At 46.7% G+C, this 18,098-nt stretch overlaps 1 protein-coding gene and 1 long non-coding RNA gene across 2 annotated transcripts; one reads left to right on the top strand and one right to left on the bottom strand.

Annotated features, from left to right (window-relative positions):
• Positions 1 to 330: 330 nt before the first annotated feature.
• Positions 331 to 15,517, bottom strand: ATMIN (ATM interactor). Its single transcript, XM_053906691.1, has 4 exons — positions 15,155 to 15,517; positions 5,773 to 5,898; positions 4,791 to 4,990; positions 331 to 4,129 (listed from the first exon to the last, which is right to left on the bottom strand). Exons 1-4 carry the CDS (start codon positions 15,485 to 15,487, stop codon positions 2,317 to 2,319), a joined length of 2,472 nt encoding a protein of 823 aa, XP_053762666.1. The 5' UTR covers positions 15,488 to 15,517; the 3' UTR covers positions 331 to 2,316.
• Positions 4,126 to 11,613, top strand: LOC128778192 (uncharacterized). Its single transcript, XR_008423591.1, has 2 exons — positions 4,126 to 4,328; positions 10,672 to 11,613. It is a non-coding gene; the product is annotated as an uncharacterized LOC128778192 (long non-coding RNA).
• Positions 15,518 to 18,098: the final 2,581 nt, after the last annotated feature.

Genomic DNA, 18,098 nt, shown 5'->3' with positions numbered 1-18,098 from the left:
AAAGTAAATAAAACGGTCATGAATTGGCAAATGCATGAATTGGGGGTAATTCCCTTCAAAATTCTCCAACAAATGAAATCCTAAGGTATATAGCTTTTCTTAAATAAAAACTCTACATCATAATAGAAAGTTTGGTAATGGATTGTCTTTTCATTTTCTACGAGGAAAATTAGTATATTGTCGCTGACAAAGGTAAAACAGTAATGAACATAACTAGGCACAACCATTTGATCCTGTGACTATCGGAAGCTAAGGGGTCTGTGAAATGTCAAGGCAACAAAATAGGTCACATTATGCGTATGTCAAAGAATTCACACACACAAAAAAAGGTAGAATTCTCACTTCTCTTTAATCACAGGATTTCATTTTTTACGAATAATCATAGGACAATTCAGGTAACTAAGGTTTGGGAGGGAAACAGTTCTTACTTTACATGAAGATCTACGACATGCTCCAATTTTCTGTAAGTAACTCTACTGGCTGAATTAACAAACATTTCCACACAGACAAAACAAAACAAAACAAAACAAAACAAAACAAAACACATTTTTGTTTAAAGCCAAACATCACTGCATTTGTATTTACAAAAAGCCATAAACGAACATGCATTTCTCCCTGACTAGGAGAACTTAAATAAATGTTTGAACATTAAGGCAGTGACAGTTCTAAAACATAATGAAATTCTAAGTTAAGGCTTTATGTCTGTTTTGAAACCCATATTCATAGGCCACTGTGACCACAGCAAACTTTTATCTATCAGGTTAGGTTCATCCGTCCTGGATAAGTTATTGATTCACTACCAACTATTCTATGGGACAGGAATTAATACTAATATCATCCATTTAATGAGTTATTAGTCTACTCCTTAGGTTTTATTTTGAGGGTTTAGTCTTCAGCAGCATAAGCATGTGCCACAGAAGGAACTTTTTTTTTTTTTTTTAAATAAACTTAGAAAACTTAGGGGCTGCACCGATTTTTCCTTGACTGAAAGTTGGCCAACAACCAAGAATTCCTGATTTCCTGAAGAGAGAGAACCTCCAGAGCGTACCTGGCCATGCTCCCAACTAAAAACGTGGATGTTCTTGATTACTGAAGTAGTTGGTCTTCATCTTCTTTGAAGACTGGTATTGCTGTCTAAATAAAGCAACAAAATGTGGAATCCCATAATGCGGGTGGATCTGTTACGTACTTCTTATCCTCAAGGCACAAATACTACCCTTGCTGGGCCAATGTCTTTCCTTACTCCAGGAAAAGATGAGAGGTGGATGAAGATTCACTTGAGAATAATTGATTGCACTCTTGCCCTATTCAAGCTTACACAAAGTACGGAGATTTAGGGGGGAATGGCCTCTTCGCTCTCCATTATTGTTTTTCTTAACATTTAGACACAACTCAGATCCAGCCTATGGGTCCACTTTGAGAAGCAGCTCTGGAGCGCCCCCCCTCGCCTACTGGGGAGAGCAGCAGGGGTGTTCACAGGGCACACTCCAGGATGAGCTAACTGGGCACGATTCCACAACGCGGCATTTCCGCGGCTGGGATGACGGACGGTCACTTAGACCAGAAGGATCTCTATTTACACTGAGGGCTGGCCGCTACTTCTTGAAGCAGTAATTGTTCAGAAACGCGTCTTGTGAGGCAAGTACGGTACACTTACGGTGGGATCACTCCTGGTTCGTGTGGAGGAAGAATAAGCATTGGTTACCTGAAGACGGTCTCAAAAGCTAAAGCTGGCTGTAGTTTTCCTTGGTCTCCAAGTCAGAAAAAAAGGGAGAGGTCAAAGCCGACGAAGCTGCAGGCGGCAGGAGCCCCACGCCACCTAAGCACTCGTGCCCAAATCTGCTGCGTGGCGTCCGAGTTCTTTAGATTTACTCTCAGGAAACAGGAACTTCTCTCCAACACCGTCAGATATTTTAGGTGCAATTTAAGTCAAGCGAGTCACATTTCAACTGAAATGTTTTGCAGATTTGAAAAGTCTGTACCCTAGGACCTGGTAAGCTTGGCTTCAGCTAAGTGCTAGATGGGTTTTACAGGTGTGAGACACTCTTGTTCTTTTAAGATGGGACAACTAACTGTGAGAGGGCAAATGGAGGCAACACAGAAACAATCATTTTTAGATCAACATCTTACGCTTTATAATACACTCACATTTATACACAAATTTCATGTTTACAAGTACAAAAGGCAAAGAACCTCCAAGGACCCAAGTAAACGCATCAGGAACTACATTCAACGGCGTTAACACTGTCGTCCTACCCTCCATTCGCTGAACCCGGAAGGAAACTGTAAAGGCCGACCCGCGCACAGACTTCACGTTTAGAAGTTGGAGACCGTGTGTGGTTCCGCACACGTCTGGGTTTCTACAGAGCTGAACTGAGATTCCATTGTGTTCCAGGCCAAATCGGCCAGAAGAAAGTCGTCCAATGCGGTCTGCGTTTCGTTGCTGGTGAAGAACAAACTGCCCAGGGTCTCAAAGCCAGAATTCATGGTCTGTGTTTCTGTGCTGTTCAACTGAACTTTACTCTCTACGGCAGGTATGCTTTTAGCAGCGGACATTCCTTCGGTCTGGGTCTCTGTGTCAGACGAATCCGTACTCACGGAAAAGCTGGAGTGTTTCAGAATACTTCCCAGAGGCAGATGGGGGCTACTGTCTAAGAAGAAGTTTAGGTCTGTCTGTGTCTGCGTGTCAAACATTTCGAGGCCTAAGAAGTTCGAATTTCCCCTACAGCTATAGGACTGGGCAGAGGTGTCCGCAAGGAAGAAGTCAGTTTGGGTCTCTATGTCCAGAGATTCCAAGACCGGCTCAGTGGTCATGGTGTTAAGCTCACTCTCTTCAGTTTGAGTTTGGATATTTGAGGCGGAAAAGAACTCCTCGATATCAAAATCGATTGCGGGATTCTGGGCTGGGCCAGATGGGAGCTGGGTGTCAGGTCCAGTATTCGGGTCAGACAAAAGACTACGACTGTCCAGTGTCTGACCAGGCAGGTTACTTGACAAGATGTTTTCTAAATCACTTAATAAATCCATCGTCTGGGTCTGATTATCCGTCATGTTCTGTGAAGGAAGCATACTGTGCTGTGCGCCGAAGTTTATAATCGGTGCAGATTTCTCAATATCTTGATTTAAAGTCTTAGGGTGGTTCTGAGGTAACAAACCATGAGTGACAGTCCCTGCTACTAGGCTGCTGCTTATGATATTGTCTGTGGAAACACCGTAGGATGAATGGACGCTCTCAAAAATGTCTCCACCCATTACAGCTTGGTCCATCTGGACTCGGCCATCTGTCAGACTCTGCATCCCGCTGGTCTGGGTTTCTCTGGAGATCCCACCTGGCTGGTAACAGGCATCTGCGAACGTGTCAGTCTGAGCGGCTATGGAAGAGGTTACCTTAGAACCGGGTAAGAATGTCTGAGTGTGAACACTAATGGGAAGGGAGACTTGGGAACCAAACGTCAAATCCGTTTGAGAACAGGAAGATACGGAGGAATCAGGGCCGGCCCACTGGGAGGAAGGTATGAAGTGCTGTGTGGCGTAAGACAGGTCCGTCTGCACGTTGATTGAAGAAATGCCATTCTTCTGACATGTGTTTCCTAGTTCTTGTAAAGGATTAGACAGGCTCTTACCCAAGTTCACCTGAACACCTGTACTAACTGGCTCCAGAGCAACAGGATTCACGATTTTTGAAAGAGGGAGGCTCTCCTTGAGACAGCCAGCCTCTGAATCCAGGCCGAGGATCAGGGTTCCGACCGACAAGGGCAGTATGTGCACAGCGCCCGGGGCGGAACCCTGATGATCCACGCCCAACACCACGGGCTGGGCCGAGGAGTCGGCTGTAGGCACAAAGACAGGCGTGGGAGAAAACTGCAGAACAGGAAGTTTCACCAGAGCCACTCTGGGCTTGGGTAAAAGCAACTTCTGAGGGCATCTTGGAGGTGTCGTAAGAGTCTGCTTTCCGGCATTAGAGTTGCAAGAGTCTTCAAAAGTAGTGACTAGTTTTATTTCTGAAGTTTCTAGTTCTTGAGTGTGTGGTCTTGGAGCTGGCTGACTGCTCAGTGACTCGGTGGTCTTACCGGACAGCTTCTGGCTGTGCAGGCAGTTTTCCATTTTCCTTTTCTTACTAGGTGGGTCCCTGAAAGCAATGACAGAGTGAAAAGAGAAAAATGAGCGTAAGCTGCAGCTGTCTTCAACCCGGGGGCCGTCTCCTCAGCTGCTTCCAAACACTGCCCCCCACACCCACGGCAGAGGTCAGACTTCACCGGGTGAAGAGGAGACCTCCCTCCGCGACTCTCTGAGAACTCGGCCTGCTGTGATGGCGGGCAGAGAAACACGTGAGTAGGGAAGGAGACAGCGCCTCCTTTTTTGGGTATACGTCCAAGTACCAGAACTCAGCTTAGCTTAGCTCTGGAAGCATAAGGAAGCGAACAGATTATATAATGCAACCTTTACTGTTCCTAAAGTAGGAAGCTATTACTCCAAATATAAAGCTGACCTTTAAAATGAGGTACAGTTTTATGGTAAAAGTGAACTCAACACTCTAACATCCCTCTGACAGAAATGCTGGAAGTGGATATTTTTAACCGGGAAGGAATAAGGAAGAACCGGGTCAGGCGGGTGCGGATCCTTTCCTAGTCCTGCCGAAAAGCTCTGCTCTCCCGAAAGTTCCCTTCTTCCACATCACGTCTTGTCTCCGTCCTTCCTCCTCTCTGCCCGCGACAGCGGCTCTCCAGAAGTTTCACCTGAAACTCTTCCCACAGCCACTGACTTGCGGACCGGCACTCCTTCCCCTTTACCTGTGCTCTGCAGGGATCTCGTGGCCAGTTCGGTAGATGTGGGACTGTAAGGCGGTCCTGCTGGCGTAGGGACAGCCGCACGTGCACTGGAAGGTCTTGCCACAATCCTCGGCGTGCCTTTTCAAGTCCCACTCGGTGCCGTAGGAGTTGCTGCACTTACTACACTTATGCTTCTTTTCGGCGTGCATTTTCATAAAGTGCTGGGGAGAACACAGGGGGGGAGAGTGGGCAACCGCAAGCGCCCAAAGCATTCCAGACGCGACCCGCACGCCCGAATTAGCGCTGACCTCACAGGACAGACCGCAGCCGGTCTGCGCCAGGAGAACGGAGAAGCGGGAAGGCTGCGGTCTGTCACGCGCCCCTTCTCCTAGTCACTCCTGCTCTGGGAAAAGCGGGAGACGGTTTGGCAAAAACTTCCTGGGACCACCGTTTAGGGGTTCCAGACGAGTGTCGCAGGCGGCGGGGGGGGGTCCGCCACGCGTTCCTCGGGACCCTCCAGCAGACGCTGGGGGAAGGCTCGCAGCCGCCAGGCTCTGCCAGTCCTAAGGCACCTCTGTCCCCACTCGCCGGGCCCCCTCCCTAAGGTGGCTGCTGCTGGAACTCTCTGCCTGACCTCCGCGGCTACGTGCTCCCTCAGGAGACCGTTTCCTACGTGCCTTTGCGCCTCTGGCCTCAGAGGCACCCGGGGTCACACGAGACAGCTGGACACACATTTCTCATTTGCTGAGGAAGCAGTCTTCTGGTCTCTCCTCCAAACCCACTCCCGGACATCTTCACCTCCACAACAAGCTACGTCTCCTCCACTCGCGGTACCCCCACTCACGCTTTCCCCGCCAGGGAGACTCTTGGGCAGCCGGCTATTCCCACAAGCAGCTCTCTCCCAGAGTTCTCCAGTCACATTTGGAAAGAGATTGGATTGCACGCTAGGTTTACGTCACCTGTGCCTCATCCTCAGAGAAGTACATTAAGACAAGTAAAATACCTGTTTTACGAGAGAAAATTGAGAAAATGGTCTGTCAGGGCCTCTGGGGCATCCTTCAATTGGACAACAGTAGAATTTCGGTACGGTTTTCAAATCTTTTCTTATTGTTGGATTTACTATGCCATCCTGCAAAAGAAAAAGTTACTTTGAGCGCTTATTTTCAAAAAAACCCAACAGAACTGGCTGGGAGCAGAAACAAAAAATGACTTTTTCTTGGGGATCTTTTAAGGGTTAATAACGCTCTAAATTGGATCGTGGTGCTTGTGGCACAACCATGTGAATCTACTAAGTAACTAGATTATTCACTTAAAATAAGTACACGGTGAAGAAACTGTAGCTCAATAAATCTGTTAAATTTTTTCCTTAAGTTTATTTATTTTGGGAGAGAACGAGAGAGAATCCCAAGCAGGCTCCGAGCTGTCAGTACTAAGCCTAATGTATAGCTCGATCCCATGAACAGAACCGTGAGATCATGACCTGAGCTGAAATCAAGATTTGGATGCTTAACCTACTGAACCACCCAGCTGCCCCTGTTAAAAATTTTCAAAACAAAAAACCTACGTTGTTTAAAAACCTTCTATCCGTTCCTTTAGAACTCTTCCTTCTAAACTCAAAATCTCTCTCCTTAAAGCCAGGCTCTCTGTTCGTAAGTGTATATTCACAGTTTCTGAGGCTCAAGATTTTGGTATCATCCCTAATTCTTCCCTTCCCTTTCATCCCACCCTCAATTAGTGGGAGCCCCTGAAAAAAACCTCCTTTGATTGTGGTCTAGGCCTTCCCGACAGCATCCTGACTTTCTCGGGTCATCACGCTGCCCCCTGAAGTAGCTGAAGCTAGTTGACACAACTTTTTATACAACAGCGTGAACACAGGCACTGTACTATGTGTGAAATTTAATAACCATTTTAATCATCTGTACTATTAGAGCTTTTGTTACTGTGTCAGGCACCGTTCTAAGCACTTTACATACATCATGTCGTCCTAATAATCCTTTGTTATTAAGTACGTGATTAACTTTTTGGCTGGGAGTTTAAAATAACGGGTGACTTCATTTAAATTGAAGCGTTCTGTCTCGGTGCCCTTGATGAGCCCACATACCACAGGGGTAAGGTACCCATGACCTCCAGTGTAATTCCCGTCTGGCCCTAAAGGAAGGGGATGGTGGTGGCAGTGGCGGGGGTAGGGGGGTGAGGGGTGGGGAAGGACCTCTCTATAGGTCACTGGAAACAACAGGACTCACGGGTACAAGAGCACCTGGCTCTGGGGGTCCCAAAGAGATCAGGTCGGGCCACTTGCCGCTAACAAAATCCACAGGCAGAGAGCCAAGTGGTGGAGAAACCAGAAAGGGATTTATTTCAGTGAGGCCAGAACTGGGAAGACAGTGGACTAGTGTCTCAAAGACTGTCTCCAAAGTGCTGAAAATACTTCCAGGTTTATGTAAGGAAAATGTGAGACAAAGGTACGTGCGGGTGGGCAGTGAAGGTCAGGTTGATCACTGTCCTGGGGTCAGTCACGTGGGGGTCTTACTGGTGTGAAGGCGGTCCCTGTTGCTAGGGTCTCCATCTTGGGATGCTATGCCTGCTGGGTCTTGTGCCCGGGTGAAGAGATAAGCTGGAAAGAAGAACTTAATCACTTAAAAACTACAGACTGAGGTCAAAGTGGACGTGGTCGAAGTCCTCATTCACTTGGGCCTCACGTGCTGCTGCAGCACACAGATACTCTGCTTATCTAGTGTTCTGATGAGAAAGGACTCATACTTGTGGAACATGTCCACTTCCTTCTCTCCCATCCACATTTCGGGAGAAGGGAGGAATGAATAACCAGGTGGCTAAGACTCCTCTTTGCCTTCCCTGTGGATCCCAAGAGGAGCATGTTGATCTTGTTGAGTCTGTGTCCACTCATTGAGAGGAGAAAAGAAGCTATTTTTTTTTTTTATTTATCAATAACATAATTTATCTTTCCATATTAAATTCAATTCGTTCTCCAGGTCTTCCACACTGGTCCATCCTTTTATAATCCTACTGTACTGTCTAGACATTCATATGCATTTGGGTTAAATGGTCCCTTAAATAGTTTTCCTTTGTTTTCTAATTTGGTAGCACACTTGATATTCCAAAAACTTGTCTGTATCTCTCACCTATAGGTGTGTTATACCTCCAATCTCCAATTACAGACGTGTCTTTTTCTGCTCCCTTTTCATCCACCACCCTACTCAGACTCGTACAGACTCGTATTATTCTCACTTCCAACTGCACTTTCTATGAAGGCCCAGTTTGTCCCATATCCCCCTGGCTCCCTTCAGGCAGGATGCAATGGTAGAAAAAGCCATTTGGCATTGAAAGCCCTGTATACCATTTTTACCAGCAATTAGGGGCGTGGCCTTGGACAGGGGATTTAACCTCTCTGAACCGGTTTACTCATTTTTAAGACAGATACTATAGTTAACTCTCAGGATTATCTTGTACTAGATTAGCATAAAGCCTAGGCCAGATCACATTCTCAGTAAATAACATTCCCTTGTTCTGCTTACCACCCAGATCTAGGGACCTATTTCTTGTTTGAATTCCAAGATAGTAACTAACTTAAGCTATCTTAAATACCATCCTTTTCTCCTAGAGTTCCTGTCTCCCTAACTAAATTTCTCTCTTTTTTTATAGTTTATTTTTTGAGAGACAGCAGGGGAGGGGCAGAGAGGGACAGGGAGAGAGAGAATCCCAAGCAGGCTCCACAATGTAAACGCAGAGCCTGACTTGGGGCTCGAACTCAACAACTGTGAGATTGTGACCTGAGCAGGGATTAAGAGTCAGAAGCTTAACAGACCACGTGACCCAGGCGCCCCTCCCCAACTAAATTTCTTAAGGGCAGAAACTAGTTTGTACACCACCTCCTATTACCTTAATGCTTAAAGAAGAGAGCAAGTGCATGCTAAATGCAGAGCATTTTTAGAAAGGCAGTCCAGGGTAGGACAGGTTTTCAACCCTGGGGGGGCCTCTGAAAAATCACGAGATTCAAAAAAGTATTTCTGCCTGGTTCCAACTCCAGGTATTCTTATATAATTAGTTTGGGATGCAGATTAGGGATCTATCTACCTACCTATCTAATGTTTTACTTCATTCATTCATTCATTCATTCATTCATGAGAGAGAGACTGTGTGCAGGCAAGCGGGGGCAGGGAAGGGGGAGGGAGGAAAAGAGAGAACTTAAGCAGGCTCTGTGAGGAGCATGGAGCCTGATGTGGGGCTCGATCCTACAACCCTGGGATCGTGACCTGAGCCGAAATCAAGAGTCAAATGCTCAACCGACTGAGCCACCCAGGCACCCAGGGATCCATATTTGGTTTTTAAATCTTCCCATATGATCCCAAAGTGCAACCTAGCTTAAGAACCTTGGGTGTCGTGGTTAAGCCCACAGGTTCTGGAATATTGACTGCCATGGTTTGAATTCTCTACCTTGTCACTTTCCTGTGACCTTGAGAAAATGAAGGTTTCCTTATCTGTAAAGTAGGCATAATAGGGTTTAGAACAGTGCTTATCACATGATCAATTAGTTATTATTGCTGAGTTATTTGCTGTGGAGAGTTTTGTTTCTTCTTTCGGTTTTTGCCAACTTAATGCCAATGACCTAATCTAAACAAGTACTTTACATTAAATATTGTACGTGTGAAAGTATGACTGAAAGGCTCTTTTGTTAGAACACTGGCATCTGGCAGCTTTAATGACAACTGATGTCATCTCTCATCACCAAACTCATCCTATTCACCAATTCATCTAGTGTTTTGTTTTGTGTTTTTAACGGCATACTTTCAATTAACTTATATTTTTTCCACCTAGTGTTATCAGCAAAAGAAAACGAAACGTGGGGAGAATATTAGGAAGACTCAAAAATCCTTCATTCACCTGACCATCATCAAATTCCTCTTAGTGATATGCCAGGAAGATGGTCCCTTCCAATGCTCAGGCTGTCCAACGTTCCACAAAACTGCCTGCAGGGTCACTACAAAATTCATGCTCACTTCTAATCCATACTCAATTCTGCTTAGCAATCCTTTTATTATCCCTTTTCAAACTCCCAATCATGTTCTCATATTCCTGTTCACTTTTTAAAAAATTAATGAACTTATTTTTTAGACAAGTTTCAGGTTCACAGCAAAACGGAGTAGAAAGCACGAGTTTTCAGCTACCCCTACCTCCCCAAACACGTACAGTCTGTTCCACTATTAACTATTATTCCCCCATCAGAGTGGTACATTTATCACAATCAGTGAACCTACAATGACCTATTATTATTATTACCTAAAATCCAGAGTTTATATTAGAATTCATTCTTGCTGTTGTATATTCTACGGCTTTTGACAAATGTGTAATGACATGTATCCACTGTTACGTTCTCACAGAGTATTTTCACTGCCCTAAAAATCCTCTGTGCTACACTTATTGATAACTCTCTCCCCACTTTTAAAATTTATTCATTTTTTTAGAGAGGTAGTGAGTGGGGGAGAGGGGCAGAGGGAAAGAGACAGAAAGAGAGCGAGAAAGAAAGAGAGAAAGAGACAGAGACAGAGAGACAGAGAGACAGAGAGACAGAGAGAGAGAGAGAGAGAGAGAGAGAGAGAGAATCTTAAGCAGGCTCCATGCTCAGTGCAGAGCCTAATGCGAGGCTTGGTCCCCCAACCCTGGGATGGTGACTTGGGCTGAAATCAAGAATCAGACGCTCAACCCCCTGACCTGTCCAGAGGCCCCAACCCTCTTCCCCTTAAACCCATCCTGACGACCACTAATCTTATTTGCCCTCTTCAAGAATGTTGTATGGTGGGAATGATACGGTAATGCAGCCTTCTCGGATTGGCTTCTTTTGTTTAGTCTACACGTGTATCTAAATTTCCTCCATGTCTTTTCACAGCTGGATCGCTCACTTCTTTTTAGTGCTGAAGAATACGCCATCCTCTGGAGGTTCCACAGTTCATTTTCCACTCACTGACTAGGAAGCATCTGGGTTGCTTCCAAGTGTTGGCAATTACTTTTCTTGACAGGTTTTCTACCATCTCCCTCCCTTTCCTTTCTCGCTGCCATCACCATTAGTTGATGTCGTCCTGACTCGCGGTTTGCACTTTTATCATTGACCTCCCAACCAACTTCTAGAACCTCAATCTCTTTTTCATTCAGTTTGCCAGATTCATTTTTCTACACTATAGCTCTGATTATGTCATTACCTCACTCTGACATTTCTAGTGACACCCAAATCTTCCCGAGTCTGAACTTCTCTCACTTGAGACATTCAAAGTCCCTTACTATATAGCTTTGCATTACCTCTCTCTTCTGTCATTTACCTCTTTCTGCTTTTTACCCGTCTTGTCCACAGCGGCTACTTAAAATCTTCCAAACTTTTCAAGGGGAGGAATGTTTTTGTATGTTCTGTTGCATGTGAGAATGCTTTGAACGGAGTAAACGGTCCAGAAAAACCTGGAGCGTTATACTGACTCTGTTCAAGAGGCCATCTAAGCCAAATCTGTATCATGCACCAGGATGAAACACTACAGAGAGCCGCACCAGGATACCTGGAACCCCCAATGCCTTTTTACAGGCACAGCAACAACGTGATACTGTTCACTTTCCTGCTTTCTGAGGGCCAACCCCTCAACCCTCCCCATCGCCACCTCTCCACCCAGCTCCTGGGCTTTCTTCCCATTCCAGCCGGAGACAGAAAGCTCAAGGGGTAGGAAGGCTGAGATGAGAATGGGGAAGATTAGAAATGGTGATGGCACAATACCACGTGAACTGCAGTGACAAAGTGACGTTTTGTTCTGGCATTCTCTATATATGTTCAAGAACAAAATTCACCAGACTCTTTGTGATTTATCTTTTTTGTGTTCTTCCTTTTTTGGGTAAATGTTACATACAAAGTATTTGAAAGTAAAAAAAAAAAAAATTTGAAAAATGTTTATGAAACACTTTACGTAAAGAGTTTGAAAAAAGAAAAACTGAGATGAAACAATCAAAAAATAAGGTGGAAAAAAGTAAACAGAAGAAGAGAAAAGGAGGAGGAAGGAAACACTTTAAGGAGAAAGGATAAAAGGAAATGACTAAAAATAGTGGCAAAAATTGGGAAAAAGAGGCAAAAGTATTCTAGCACCTCACTGCCTTCAAAGAAAGCATCCAAGGAAACAATTAGTTTGCTCTCTTGTCCTCCTATTGTAAACTTAAAATTGGAAGTCTTTGTACAGTATAGTCTATAGAGCAACTTGGAACCTTTCCTTCCCTTTGCTTTAAAAAAAAACAAAACCAAAACCAAAAAAAAAAACTTTCCTGGCAAATCATTCAAAGCAAATCTTGCACTGAACATAATACAAAATCCTTGAAGCCATGCTTTAAAAATATAAATGCTGCTGGGCAAGAAAATCTTCAAGGGCCCTCCTGTCCCCTTCACTGCTTTCAAACACAAGGAATAAAAGAATCTCTAACAATTGAGAAATGCCCATTTACTACTCTTCCTTTCCCTCAAAGCCCCAGCTTTCATTTCCCAAGGATAACCCTGTAGGCAAGGCTGGACAGGGTATTTCCAATTTCTTCCAGCAGATGGAATATAGACATAGGTCGTAAGAACCCACATAACACCAAAAAGCAGCACGTCCTTGCATCAGTCCCCATCCTTACCCATCACCCTTCAGAAGCGCTCGTTAATTATTTACATTAAGAAGGGAGTTATTTGGTTGAGTGCAGGGTATCTTGTGAAGAAATTGTAAAAGAAAATAAGAACCATACAGCAACAGATGGGGAAGGGAATAAAAGATTATCAAAATCTAGAAAAAAAAAACCACTAAGAAAGAACTAGAATTATGCAAGTAGCTGTAACCAAGAGAACGTGAAGGAAACTTTCCACGGACTATTATGCAAACCCACCAAGCAGATACACTCAGACCACCTTTAGGGCGGAAAGTAGGCACACGCACTTGACGGATACTGGGGTCTCTCCAAATGGCTTTCAAAACCACAGGGATCCCCCAGTCAGCTCGCGTCCCCGGGCCTCCCCTCCTCCCTCCCTCCTTCTAGTACTCTGACAAGCGTCAAGAGTGATGTTTGAACTCAAGAGCCTTCTTCTACTCAGGATGCAGCGCAAGGGTAAGATTCACCACACTGGGGCTGGGGCACCCTCGTCCAGATGCGGCTGTTCTGTCCTACAGGTTGCCTTCGTGAGAGAACGAACCCCTTTCCCCCGGTACAGCAGATGCTCGGGGGTTGCTGGGTGCTATGGTTAGAAAGGCGGAACAAGGCAGCAGAGTGAGCCTCTTTGATGAGGGGGCGGGGCGGGGAGAGACGGTTCTGGGTGAGATTTCTTTAATTCCTGCTGAAACGGGTGTCCCTCGTGACCTATGAAGGAAACTCAGCAGAGACCATTTTTCCCTTCAACATTTCTAGTTTGGAAAGGGATCTTGAGTTCACTGTGCTGTCTTCAGACAAGAGACATCCGAAAAGAGCCTTGCAAGTGGGAGAATGACCTCACGCAGCAGAAGCAGCAAGGGAAGATACGGCTGCTTTGACAAATCCAAGCAGAGATTTGACTATCAAAATCTGTGTGTGCCTCAAACATACTCCTTAAGCCTGTTATATTTTGTATTTTGTACATTGTGTTATACATCACATATGTGTTGGTATGTTTTGTGTATGTACTGGTATCTTCAGAATTCCTAAACGTCACGTGTTTTAAAAACATAATTAGAAATAAACCTGTTGTATGCTATCAAACTAGTCCTGGAGAGTAAATGCCCTTTATGCTTCACCAAGTCTAGAGAAGTAGAGAGCTGCAGACAGCAATTCCAGAGAAAAGAACAATAAAACTGTTGACAAGTGCTTGTTAGAGTGATATTCAGGCCAACACGGGAGGGTCCTGGTCGGACCGGTGGCTTCTCTTGTACTCCAGACGTAATGCGTCTCGGCTGTCGATCGCTGAGGACATGACTCTAATGGTGGGTGACGGCTGTCCTATACGAGCTCAGGGAACCAAGCTGACGCAGAATTCCTAGCAATACACAGTTCACCCACTGAAGTGAAAATACGAAGACCAGGAAGGATTTCGGTAAAATTTCGTGCGAAAGAGAAAACACAGGACTGAGGACCACTCCCGAAGACCAGTGAAGAGTCACTACACTCAGGTCCTGGAAGAAACCCCAAACTATTCTGAGGGCCTCCAGGGTCCACCCACTTTTCCGACTGGGCTCCCCCATCTTCCCAGGAAAACGATGGTGCTAGACGGGGATTGCCTCTCCTGGGCCACACGTCTGCCCGACTAGGGACTATAGCCTCAAACCTGCTGCTCATTCAATTCTCATCAGAGGCCCGACTCTAAGGAAGTTTCCAAGGACGATGCACCTGAAGGACAGACAGACAGGGACGTGCAACACGCCAGGTAATTCAAACTTACTCCCGAGTGAATCCAGACCATCAAAAGCTACATATTCACCAAACTTTGCTTTGAGTGTCATGCTGTGTAACTATGTCGCTGTTGGCACCGAACGAAGTGAGCGAGAGGTGGTGGGAAGAAACTTCCTACTGTAGTGACTGAGAAATTATAACTTGAAAGGCCTAGGGTGCGGCCGGACATCTGGATTTTCCATAAATTTTCCGCAGACGTGCACTAAAGGTTAAAACGCACTGCCCCATTTTACAGACGGTGGAGGCGATGTTCAGACTACTGTCATGTTGACGTACGGGTCCCCTCTTAAAGATCTGCGGGGAGAAATTTCCCTTAGGTCTCGGTGCAGAGCCAACCCGATTCTACCAATACCGTGAAACTCCTAACTGGCGGTGCCTCGAGGCAAATCTGCAGCTCCCTCCTAAACACCGGGCAGAACCCGAAGGCCCCAGGGAGGCATTGTGGGTGTGGTGGAAAGAACTCGGGCTTTCGAAGCAGAGACGGGGTTTAAATCCCAGCTCTCGTCCGGCTGCGCAACCTGTTTCTCATCAAGAGGCTGGGGATGACGGTCCGGGCCTCACGAAGTTGCGGAGGACCACCGAGGTGCAGGGGTCCAGGGGCCGGGCCGCCAAGCCCGAGGCCGGGAGTCCCGGCACGTCCGAGCCCGGCAGCAGAGCCACATGACACAGTGTTTTCCGACTGCGCGTTCCTGCGTGCTAGCTCCCACTCTGCCCCGCCGGGACTCCCTGGCCGGTTTGGCCCGTTCTAGGGCTGGATGCCCGCCGGCCGGGCTGCGCGCGCGCGCACACACACACACACACACACATACACACACACACCCCGCCGGCCGGGCTGCGCACACACGCGCGCGCGCACACACACACACACCGCAATCCCCGCCGCCGGCCGCGCCGCCCTGCGCGCCCGAGCCCCCGAGCGCCAGGCCCTGGGAGGCGTCGTTCCGCGGCGGGCTCACCTGCAGGCGGTGGCTCTTGACCAGGTGCATGTTGAGCGCCGGGCTGTTGGGCAGGATCTTGCCGCAGCCGCGCACGGTGCACAGGATGTTGGTCCGCACGGCCCGGGACAGCTCGCTCACCGACGGCTGGATCAGCTCCCGGGCCGGAGGCGCCGGACCCGCGGGCTGCTGCCTCGCCGCCGCGGGTCGCGGCCGGCTGCCCTTCAGTCGCCCGGGAGGCCCCCACGGGCCCGAGGCGGCGGCGGCGGCTCCCCTCGCGGCCGTCGGGACGGTCGGGGCGCCCGAGGCCAGAGCCGCGGACCCCGCCGCCGCCGCCGCCTCAGAGGCCGCCATGGCTGCCGCACGGCAGAAGGGCCTCACCAGCAGGCCCCGCCTCCCGCCGCAGCCACTTCCGGCAGGGGGCGGGGCCTCCAGCCTCATTAGCATCCGGCGGGGCCGGGACGGCCGCGGCGCCCCCTGCGGGCCGTGGAGCGCGGGTCGGCTGAGGCCGGAGGGTTACAAAATTTCACCGGGGTCCCTTGCGAACGCATCGAAGGGGTTGGTCCCACTTACTGGTTCTTCACCTTCCCAGAAACTTAACCTTGGGCAATAATTGTATGGAAGACAAATCAGTATAGTATGTTCAGGAACTTTATTTCCCAAAGATTAGAAACAACCCAAATATTAGCCAATAGTATGTTAATTACATCTATTGTCTGCTGAGGACTTACCATGCGCTAGACATTTTGTATCTCATTTTGTCATCGCAATAGGTGTAGCGGGTATGTACTATAAGCTTTCCCCCAATTTTCAGAGAAGTAACTAGCCATAGGTCACATTATACAAATTAATTGCTAATAACTGAGTTAATCATTTTAAGAGAGGGTGGATTTATATGCCTGTATCTTAAGCGCTGAAATTTGATTACTGTTTGGGAAACAGTATAGTTCAGGGCAGGGTTCCAAAACCTAAGTACCTAGAAGGGCTAGCTGGACCACATAAATGAACACACATGAGACCAGGTGTAAATAGAAGAGAGAAATGAGGACTGCAGAGACATGGAAAAAAAAATCCTTTGTTTAAAGGGGGCAGCTGCCACTCGTGTGTGGTACCACTAGATGTATTTTTCAATGTTTTTATGTGAAAACTTCCAATTTATATGCCAGCAGCTGTGCTAGCTTTCTATTGCTACAGGTACAAATTGCCACAATTTTAGTGGCTTAAAACACCATAGATTTGTTATTTTATAGTTCTGTATGTCAGAAGTCTGACATGAGTATGAGGCTAAGCTGGAGGTGTGGGCAGGGCTGCATTTCTTCTGGAGGCTCTACAGAAGAAGGTGTTTACTTGCCTTGTCCAGCTTCTCAGAGTCAGTAATGGTGAGTTGAGTCTTTATCACATCACGGACTTCTCCCTCTGCTCTCTCCTGTTCCTCTTCCACTTTTGAGGACCTTTGTGATTACAGTAGGTCCATTTAGGAAATCCAGACTAATCTCCCCTTTGCAAAGTCCCTTTGCCTTGTGAGGTGATATATATTTACAGATTCCAGGAATTAGGATGTGGACATCTTTGAGGGGAGGGCATTATTTTGCCCATCATAGAAGCTAATTCTGATTTTAAAAGTACTGTGGGACCAAAAAAAAAAAAAAAAACCCGCATCTATGTGTGTGGGATAGCATCCACAGGCTATTGTTTCTTTTGGCATGGGGTCTCAGAGTCCAATTGCCTCGGGTTATTGTGGGTACAGCCACTTACTGGCCTAAGAGCTGGTACTCACTTCAGTAGAATTAGACTGGTAATTCTGCCTGCCATATAGGATTGTTATGAAAATAAGATAATGCATACAAAATACTTAGCGGGGACCTAGTAAATATTCCATAAACGTTAGCTATTGAATGTTGCAGACTCTACCTAAAGCACAATAAATTCCTTTGGCTGTAGCGGTCCTTGGGTCTGCATTTACCGCTCCATCTGTTCCTAAGACTGCATTTGAATGCAGTATGTGTCTCTGGATCGTCAAGTACATGACAGAAGTTCCAGTCCAAGACAGTGACATAAGAAGAAACTGAACTCACCTCCTCCATGGAATTCACCAAATTATACCTAAAGAATAATTCCTCCTGAAGAAGAACAGAGGGCAGACTGAACACCAAGTACACAACAGAGTTCCATGTATTCTCATTTCCTTAAGCAGGAGCCTGTGTCTGGGAGGGCTACAGGATGAGCCTCAAGTGATTCCACTGTAGGGTGGATAATACGATTAGTGTCTTTCTCATTCAGCCTCCATTTGCACATCACTGCCAAGCACCAGGGAGGGCTGTGAGCCTGTGAGAAACCATCCTGGGGAGACTGCAGGGCCTCTGTGCAGACCCAACAGAGGCATTCAGGCACCGGGCAGAAGCTCCTCCCACATGTGTGCACATAGGGACAGACGCTCTATACCATGACTGTGGTCTACAAGGAAATTAGTATTATTGAGCCCCAACAGACTCAGTGCCTCACTCTGAGATTACTGAAGTGTCTATGCCACTTGTGAATTAAATCTAAAAACATATTTTTTCACGTACCTATAATCTATAGACAATACCATTAAATTATAAAGCACTGTTTAGCCCTTCTCTGATTGTATTTACATTTTTGTATACTGAGCCTGTTTTTGATTTTCATCAAAAGTAACTGATGTACCAGTTTTTATTTTTTTAAGTGTTTATTTTAAGAGAGAGAGAAAGAGAGCAAGTGGGGGAGGGGCAGAGAGAGAGGGGAAGAATCCCAAACGGGCTCTTTACTGTCAGTGCAGAGCCTGATGCAGGGCTCGATCTCACGAACCGTGAGATTATGACCTGAGCTGAAACCAAGAGTTGGATGCCTAACCCACTGAGCCGCCCAGGCGCCCCTGATGTACCAGTTTTTGAATATCTTCATTCACAAATGGTGTTTTCTTCTCTGCTCGGACCACTGGCTAACA

Source organism: Panthera pardus, unplaced genomic scaffold, assembly GCF_024362965.1.
Source record: "Panthera pardus isolate Hobbes unplaced genomic scaffold, ASM2436296v1 HiC_scaffold_19, whole genome shotgun sequence".
NCBI lineage: Eukaryota > Metazoa > Chordata > Mammalia > Carnivora > Felidae > Panthera > Panthera pardus.
This window is presented reverse-complemented; position numbering and strand designations above follow the sequence as displayed.